General features: G+C 45.1%; 1 protein-coding gene across 1 annotated transcript in view; it reads left to right on the top strand.

Moving 5' to 3' along the window:
* Nucleotides 1-2,248: 2,248 nt before the first annotated feature.
* LOC131345410 (pre-B-cell leukemia transcription factor 1-like) overlaps nt 2,249-9,696 on the top strand; it is an 18,989-nt gene continuing 11,541 nt past the window's right edge. The window contains exons 1-3 of the mRNA XM_058378289.1: nt 2,249-2,852; nt 5,409-5,599; nt 9,179-9,314. Coding sequence (XP_058234272.1) covers nt 2,661-2,852; nt 5,409-5,599; nt 9,179-9,314 — 519 coding nt within the window. The 5' untranslated portion in view covers nt 2,249-2,660. The remainder of the gene's footprint in view (nt 2,853-5,408; nt 5,600-9,178; nt 9,315-9,696) is intronic.

Below are 9,696 nucleotides of genomic sequence, written 5' to 3'. Positions count from 1 at the left end.
TGGCAGGGTGGTGGGGGGTAAGCGCACCGACACGCACACTCGCACGCAGAGAGAAAAAGAGAGAGAGAGAAGGGTGCGCTACGGCGTACAGAGGGGGGAAAAAAGCCTCGTCTGAGAGCCGAGCCCCGAGCTCCGAGGCGCAGCCGTGATGGACTGCGGCTCCTGTAATGCACTCGAAATGGCACCATTAATACACAGCTAGCAGCCAAGAACACCAAACCTTCTCCGTCTGCTCTTAACTCATCACCTGAGCAAGCACCTGAGCAGCACCTCAACCACTCACTTATTATTATTATTATTATTATTATTATTATTATTATTATTATTATTATTATACGTCACGCAGCTGCTCACACTGAATATTTCATATCCCGCGTCTCCACCCCGAGCGTCTCGAAATCGCCCGTGTGATTTATCCGTTTGTTTATTTTCTACGTAACGGAAGGATATTAAGCCGAGCTCGGACAGATGTAGCGCATTAAAAACGTGCATTATCTCATTAACACGTGGGCGTGCGCGTATTAACGAGCCGCGCTAATTGAAAGATTTAGCGTCTGGCTTTATTAATCCTCTTAAAGAACGCAGAGAGGCGCTGCGCGGCGCTGCAGACGGGGACGGAGGGGAAACCCGGCGAGAAGGAGACACGCATTCTTCCATTTGTCTTTGACCGTTTGCCTTTTAATTACTCGCTAATTACCAGGTTTTTTTTCGGGGGCTTTGGTGAGGTGACCGAGTGTGAATGACAGGAGGACGGGTTAATCGTCAGCTCTGTTAACCTCAGTCAATGTGAAAGGGGCTGTTTGGGGGGATGATTAGCAATCAACAGCTTAATTGGGGTAAGTGGGGTAAATGCGTGGTGTAGGAAGATTTCACGATCCACCTGGAGGGTCGATTGTGTGTGCTCTCTCTCCCCCCCTTCTCTCTCTCTCTCTCTCTCTCTCTTTTCCTCTCTCTCTCTCTTCCTCTCTCTTTCCCTCTCTTTCTCTCTCTCCCTTTTTCTCTATATCTCTTTCACTCTCATGCTCTCTCATATTCTCTTTCTCTCTCCCTTTCTCTCTCTTGCACCTTTTCTCTTTTTCTCTGTATCTCTATTTTTCACACAGTCTCTTGCTTGCTCTTTTTCTTCTCTCTCTCTCTCTCTCTCTCTCTCTCTCTCTCTCTCTGTGTCCGTGTGTGTGGTGAGACAGAGGGGGGAGGGTTAAAGAGGCCTGTGGAGGAAGGGCGAGTGTGCGAGTCTCTTGATAAAATGGTGCCTCCTTTTCTTTCAGTCGTTAGTATTTTATACCTGACAGGGTTGGTTTGTTTGTTTTTGTTTATTTGCCCCCACCACCCTCCCAAAAAACAACATTTTAAATCTCCCATCTTCTTGCAGTATAGCTTTAAAAAAAAAAAGAAAGAAAGAAAACTCTTGTACTCAGGCTCCAAGCAAATGTGCACACGCTCTTAATGTGATTTAGTGTAGTCCCCTGTTCTTCCATCCCAAAAAAGTTTCACTTCTCTGTTTATTGGAGTTTTACAGGCTGAGATAGAAAGCCAGGGGAAAAAAAAGAGGTGCAAGGAGAGAAGGCGGGAGAAAGAGGGAGGGAGGGAGGGAGGGATGGGCGAATGAAGGTCATTAGTTCAGTCGGCTGGGTACGGCGCATTCCTGAACCGTGAGAGGGGGAGTGATGGAGAGAGAAGGAATGTAGGAGAGGGAGAGAGAAAGAGAGAGAGAGGGAGAGAAAGGGGGATACGGGGGTAGACCTGAATGGAGGCACCCAGGAGAGGCAAGAGGGAACAAGAAAGAAACCAGAGAGGGAGGGATGGAGGGAGGGGGGAAAAGTTTAAAGGAAGGAGATTGTTTAAGGAGAGGAAAAGTTAGAAAGTGTGTGTGTGTGTGTGTGTAGGGGGAGGTTAAGACTCATCTAAAAATGTGGTATCAGTTAAGTTTCTCAGGCGAACACAAAGGGAATGTTTGATTCGTGTTTGGAAGGAAGCAGTCAGCAGATCCTCATTAGTAACACACACACAGAGATACACACACACACTCAGGAGTGATGCGTGTGTGTAAAAGAATGAACTCTTTGAAGTTTGTGTCGCTTTAGAAACAAGACACACACACACACACACACACACACACACAGAGACACAGAATGCAGGAATGTTGTCCTTCAACTGGTTTTTCTTTCCTCCTGTCTTGTGATGCACAGCGTAGCTCTGTACTGTGTGATATGAGCCCCTGCTGTGTGTGTGTGTGTGAGAGCCGTGTGTGTGAGAGCCGTGTGAGAGATGTGACAGGTCTCGGGTTAATACACTGCCGGATTGCTGCGGCTGATGGCGCACGCTCTCGTATTACTGCAGCCATGCCTCATGCTCGCCTCACACAGACCCGCAGGCCCTGAGGCGGGCGATGCTGCCCTCTGCTGGACAAGAGCAGAAGAGCTCACAGAGTTTGCAGAAAAAATATAACCATGTATAGACCGTGTGAATTTTAATATGAGCCGGCATTCTCAAATATTTTGCACAGTGTGTGTGATTTAATTGCTGACCTGCCGAACAGTATCCTGTTATAAATATACATCTTTGACGTGTGGTCTGACCGCAGCCGTGTCCTCTCCTCTCATCCCGCAGTGTTGAGCATCCGTGGTGTGCAGGAGGAGGATCCCCCAGACCCCCAGATCATGCGCCTGGATAACATGCTGCTGGCCGAAGGAGTTTCCGGTCCCGAGAAAGGCGGAGGTTCTGCCGCGGCGGCAGCGGCGGCGGCCGCCGGAGGATCGCCGAACGACGGCAGCGTGGAGCACTCGGACTACAGAGCCAAACTCGCTCAGATCCGCCAGATCTACCACTCCGAGCTGGAGAAATACGAACAGGTGGGAGTGAAGAAGCTTGTTTTGCTCAGCTGGAGCGTTAAACTAATCTCCCAGTGATTTGTCTGAAATTCGAGTAAATACGAATTAGGTTACGCTTGTATTCAGTGCCGGAGCTTTTATCCAGAGCGACATCTTCAACAGATCCAAGAATATGATCAGCCTACAGCGCTGTTCGAGAGGATTTAGTACAAGATAATAGAGAAAAAGTCGAGACTTTACAAGAGTGTAGAAGATTTTTAAAAACATGTGCATCAAAGTGAAGTGTATGAAGTTGTGTGTGTTTAAGGAATAAAACACTTGGGGGAATGTTACTGATAATAAAGCTGCTGTTACTTATGTACACTATATTGCCAAAAGTATTCGCTCACCCATCCAAATAATCAGAATCAGGTGTTCCAATCACTTCCATGGCCACAGGTGTATAAAATCAAGCACCTAGGCATGCAGACTGTTTTTACAAACATTTGTGAAAGAATGGGTCGCTCTCAGGAGCTCAGTGAATTCCAGCGTGGAACTGTGATAGGATGCCACCTGTGCAACAAATCCAGTCGTGAAATTTCCTCGCTCCTAAATATTCCACAGTCAACTGTCAGCTGTATTATAAGAACGTGGAAGTGTTTGGGAACGACAGCAACTCAGCCACGAAGTGGTAGGCCACGTAAACTGACGGAGCGGGGTCAGCGGATGCTGAGGCGCATAGTGCGAAGAGGTCGCCAACTTTCTGCAGAGTCAATCGCTACAGACCTCCAAACTTCATGTGGCCTTCAGATTAGCTCAAGAACAGTGCGCAGAGAGCTTCATGGAATGGGTTTCCGTGGCCGAGCAGCTGCATCCAAGCCATACATCACCAAGTGCAATGCAAAGCGTCGGATGCAGTGGTGTAAAGCACGCCGCCACTGGACTCTAGAGCAGTGGAGACGCGTTCTCTGGAGTGACGAATCGCGCTTCTCCATCTGGCAATCTGATGGACGAGTCTGGGTTTGGCGGTTGCCAGGAGAACGGTACTTGTCTGACTGCATTGTGCCAAGTGTAAAGTTTGGTGGAGGGGGGATTATGGTGTGGGGTTGTTTTTCAGGAGCTGGGCTTGGCCCCTTAGTTCCAGTGAAAGGAACTCTGAATGCTTCAGCATACCAAGACATTTTGGACAATTCCATGCTCCCAACTTTGTGGGAACAGTTCGGAGCTGGCCCCTTCCTCTTCCAACATGACTGTGCACCAGTGACCAAAGCAAGGTCCATAAAGACATGGATGACAGAGTCTGGTGTGGATGAACTTGACTGGCCTGCACAGAGTCCTGACCTCAACCCGATAGAACACCTTTGGGATGAATTAGAGCGGAGACTGAGAGCCAGGCCTTCTCGTCCAACATCAGTGTGTGACCTCACAAATGCGCTTCTGGAAGAATGGTCAAAAATTCCCATAAACACACTCCTAAACCTTGTGGACAGCCTTCCCAGAAGAGTTGAAGCTGTTATAGCTGCAAAGGGTGGACCGACGTCATATTGAACCCTATGGATTAGGAATGGGATGTCACTTAAGTTCATATGCGAGTCAAGGCAGGTGAGCGAATACTTTTGGCAATATAGTGTATATCATCATGTCCTGTAGTGCTTCATGCTATATGCATTAAGGCGTTGACCATTTTATATAATGCCCTATTATTAATTGTTTTTTTGTTTGTTTGCCTTGTTTTTGTCCCCCCCCCCCTTTTATTTTATTTTATTTTTTGTTTAATTTAATTTAATTTATTTTATTTTGTACTTAATTTTATTATTATTTATTTTAACATCACCTGTAATTCTTATTCGAATTAATAGACAGTATGAGCTCTAGGGTTTGGGGATAAGGGCTGGGGGTTTGTTAAATGCTATGTGTTTACATATTGGTAAATTCTATAAAAATATTAAAACCAAAATTGCATTAAGGCTACATCTACACTAATCCGGATACATTTGAAAACAATGTTTTTGTCTAAAATCGCTCCATGTCCATATTATTGCTTTGAATCGTGTCCCAAAAGTTGGTCATCCGCACTGAAACGTGTGAAAACGTGTATGTCCCTGTACTGCGCACGAGGAAAACGTACAAGGTCCACACTGCGATACGTTTTCATTGACTAAAAACACCGTCTGGACGAAGGCTAAAACGGATAGAAAAATGAGTTTTTAAACAAAAACGTATCAGTGTGGACATGGCATGAATTATCCAGTGTCCACTGTATACGTCTCTTGTTTGTTACCATAGTAACGTATTAATGTATCAGAATGAGCGCGTTGATATAGACATTCAGAGGAAGCGACTCGACACCCTCTGACTGATCCGATTCATCAGCGCCGAGGTGTGAAAATGAATTTAGCGTGAATTCTGTCGCTTCTTACGTATAACACGGTGACGCCCACGATGGAGAAAAGTAAAGTTATGAATCGTAATTTGTGACTGCAGGCCATTGTGTATGTAATTAGAATCACAGGCTTGTGGTACAGCTGTGTGTGGTTAGATCTGTGCAGCTGTGTACTCTGTACTAACCCAGTTGCTGTGTGTGTGTGTGTTTTCCAGGCCTGCAGTGAATTCACCAACCACGTGATGAACCTGCTGAGAGAGCAGTCACGCACACGGCCCATCTCACCCAAAGAGATCGAGCGCATGGTGGCCATCATTCACCGCAAGTTCAGCTCCATCCAGATGCAGCTCAAGCAGAGCACCTGCGAGGCAGTCATGATCCTCCGCTCACGCTTCCTCGACGCCAGGTGGGTGTGTGTGTGTGTGTGTGTGTGTGTGTGTGTGTGTGTGTTGACAATGTAACCTCCTACAAGAAAGGCAGATTTGCTTTGAGTGCCGCATATTTTCACTTTGATCCAGAGATCAGACACCAGACATTGCTCTCGACGAACACTAATCTAAGTCACCGCACGGTTACCGTTGCTATGTGGGTCACATGAACGATAATGTCATGGGGCTAGCGTCTAGCGCACAGCAACCCTGATCAGAGATCTAAGGTTTCCTGTGAACCCTTTAGCCTGTTTTGTTTCAGATTTGACTGAATGGAAAAGATTAACTAAGAGTAAATATTTCCACGCTTTCTGACTTTTTTTTTTTTTTCATGTTACCATGATCATCAGTGACCTGATTTTTATGATGTAAACTGCTCCAGATTTTAACATTCAGAGTCTCTTTAAAGGTATGGAAAGTGCTAGAAAAAAGTCAGCACGCCGTGCTTTAACGAAACATGGGGGTGGGATGTATTTAGTGAACGGTCAGTTCTCGAAGTGTTTGAAGAAGGAAAAACGGGCAAGTGTAAAGATCTGAGTGACTTTAAGTTGAAGGGAGAAGTTTTGATTGCTAGACAACTGGTCAGAGCTTCTCTGAAACAGCAGGTCGTGTGGTTTTCATAGTGTGTTGAGGTTAACTGGTGAACCATTGAGCGGGTCATGCGGCTAACCCTACATTGTGCTGTCTGGTCTGAATCCACAGAAGAGCTACTGTGGCAACGGTTTGCTAAAAAAGTGATGATAGAAAAGATTCAGGACACATAGAGCATCACAGTTTGCTGTGTGGAGCTGCAGAGTGGTCATAGTGACCATGCTGTATCCTGTACACCATCAAAATCTCCTATAATGGGCATCAGAACTGGACCGTGGAGCAGTGGAAGAAGGCGATCTGGTCTGATCAATCACATCATGTGGACAGCCGGATATGAACGAATCACTGATCTTAGGAAGAACTGGCACCAGGATGCACCGTGGGAAGAAGGCGAGCTGATTGAGGAAGTGTGATGCTCAGGATAAAGTTCTGCTGGGAAATGTTGTGTCCTGTGTCCATCTGGATGTCACTTTGACTCAAAGCACCTACCTAAACGATGCTGCAGATCAAAATCTTCAGCATCTTCAATCTACACCTCTTCATGATAGCAGTATTGCCTAACGGTGGTAGCTCAAGTAGTTGAGGCTCCGGATCGTTGACCAGATCATCAGGGTTCAAGCCCCAGTACCTCCAAGCTGCCACCTTTGGGCCCTTGAGCAAGGCCCTTAACCCATCTTGCTCCAGGGGTGCTGCATCATGGCTGATCCTGCATGGATGGGATGGGATAAGCGAAGAAAGAGTTTCACTGTGCTGTAATGTATATGTGACAAATACAGCAATGTCCAGTTTAAGGTGTTGACTTGGCAGATCCCAATCCAATCAAGCATCTGTTGGATGTGCTGGACAAACAAGTCCGATCCATAGAGGCTCCACCTCACAATCTAGAGGAAGTGAAGGATTTAGCTAAAACGTCTTGGTGCAGGATTCCACAGCAGAGGTCTTGTGGAGTCCATGACTAGTCTCAGAGCTGTTTATACCTCACAGTGGGAACCGAAGCTGTGTGTGTGTGTATGTATGTATGTATATATGTATGTATGTGTGTGTGTGTATATATATATATATATATATATATATATATATATATATATACTGTGGACACAAGAGGAAGCTGTCTGAAAGGGATGTCTGGGTGCTAACCCGGATTGTATCCAAAAAACTTAAAACCACAGCTGCCCAACTCACTGCAAAATTAAATGTGCACCTCAACTCTCCTGTTTCCACCAAAACTGTCCGTCGGGAGCTCCACAGGGTCAATGTACATGGCCGGGCTGCTATACCCAAACCTTTGGTCACTCGTGCCAATGCCAAACGTCGGTTTCAATGGTGCCAGCAGCGAAAATCTTGGGCTGTGGACAATGTGAAACATGTATTGTTCTCTGATGAGTCCACCTTCACTGTCTTTCCCACATCCGGGAGAGTTACGGTGTGGAGAAGCCCCAAAGAAGCGTACCACCCAGATTGTTGCATGCCCAGAGTGAAGCATGGGGGTGGATCAGTGATGGTTTGGGCTGCAATATCATGGCATTCCCTAGGCCCAATACTTGTGCTAGATGGGCGCGTCACTGCCAAGGACTACCGAACCATTCTGGAGGACCATGTGCACCCAATGGTTCAAACATTGTATCCTGAAGGTGGTGCTGTGTATCAGGATGATAATGCACCAATACACCCAGCAAGACTGGTGACAGAGTGGTTTGATGAACATGAAAGTGAAGTTGAACATCTCCCATGGCCTGCACAGTCACCAGATCTAAATATTATTGAGCCACTTTGGGGTGTTTTGGAGGAGCGAGTCAGGAAACGTTTTCCTTCACCAGCATCACGTAGTGACCTGACCACTATTCTGCAAGAAGAATGGCTCAAAATCCCTCTGGCCACTGTGCAGGACTTGTATCTGTCATTCCCAAGACGAATTGATGCTGTATTGGCTGCAAAGGAGGCCCTACACCATACTAATGAATTATTGTGGTCTAAAACCAGGCGTTTCAGTTTCATTGTCCAACCCCTGTGTGTGTGTATATGTATGCATGTGTGTGTGTGTGTATGTATGTGTATATATATATATATATATGTATATGTATATATATATATATATATATATATATATATATATATATATATATATATATATATATATATATACACATACACACACACACATACATACACATACACATATATACACATATACACACACATACACACACATACACACTGCTTCGGTTCCCACGGTGAGGTATAAACAGCTCTGAGTCTGTTATATATACACTGCTTCTGTATATATATGCTTCTCTACACTGATTTTTTTGTGAACTGCTGACAATATTTCTATAAAATTTCCTAAATTCCAAATATAACTATTGTTATTTAGAGTGTATATTTAAAGGAAATGACAACACGTCAGAATAACCCAAGACCATGCAGTATTTGCAGAGCTTTAATAACTCAAATAAAGCAAAATGCAAATCATTTGTAAACAAATTGTGTTAATGCTTTGTCTAAATAACATTAAGAAATCAGTATTTGGTGGAATAACCCTGATTTGCATGCGTTTTGGCTCCATGATCTCCACCAGTTTTTCATATTGCTGTTGGGGAACTTTATACCACTCTTTTTGCAAACAGCTCAGCTTTGCTTGATGGTTTGTGACCATCCATCTTCCTCTTGATGACATTCCAGAGGTTTTCAATAGGGTTCACATCTGGAGATTGGGCAGTGGTCTCATTTTTTTTCCAGAGCTGTGTGTATATACATGTACCACAGATCTGCACCTCTATTAAAGTGGTGAACATTTGCGGTTAATGATAATGGCTGTCGAAGCTGTTATCAGTTTATAAAGTACATGAAAATGCACACACGCGCTCGAAATGCCTCCATCTTTTTTGGTGATGTAACATCTGATAATGTTCAGTCTGTTGTTTATTTGTAGTTCATTGTGTGTGTCTGGTTTTTTTTCCTGTCCACAGACGCAAGAGACGCAACTTCAACAAGCAGGCCACAGAGGTGCTGAATGAGTATTTTTACTCGCACCTGTCCAACCCCTACCCCAGCGAGGAAGCCAAGGAGGAGCTGGCCAAGAAGTGCGGCATCACTGTGTCTCAGGTCAGAACCACAACATCCGCTCTGTCACAGTCTCTGAGCAGGACACGAGAGTCACTGACCCCAGCAGCAGAACTGAAGTCAGCAGTCAGAACAAACCCCAGTAACGTTCACCCCACAGAGAGGCAGTCCAGAGAAGGCAGGAAGTCTAGTGTTTGCTTATGCTAGCGCTTCTGTGTCGCCGATATCTTAGTGAACTTCCACCCATGAACTCATCAGCCTCAGTCTTTTGTGAGCCAATAGAAAACAAGTGGGTGGGGCTATTAGTTTGGACACTGTTTACCTTTTTTTTCTCATTCAGCCTTCCTTTCTTTTTTCTTACTTTCTTGCTGTCTCCATTATTTACTCTTTTTAAATCAGCTTTTTAATTTATTTTTCCTCTTTC

This window comes from Hemibagrus wyckioides, linkage group LG24 (assembly GCF_019097595.1).
Source record: "Hemibagrus wyckioides isolate EC202008001 linkage group LG24, SWU_Hwy_1.0, whole genome shotgun sequence".
NCBI lineage: Eukaryota > Metazoa > Chordata > Actinopteri > Siluriformes > Bagridae > Hemibagrus > Hemibagrus wyckioides.
The sequence above is the reverse complement of the archived record's forward strand: the minus strand, read 5'-3'. Positions and strand labels throughout refer to the sequence as shown.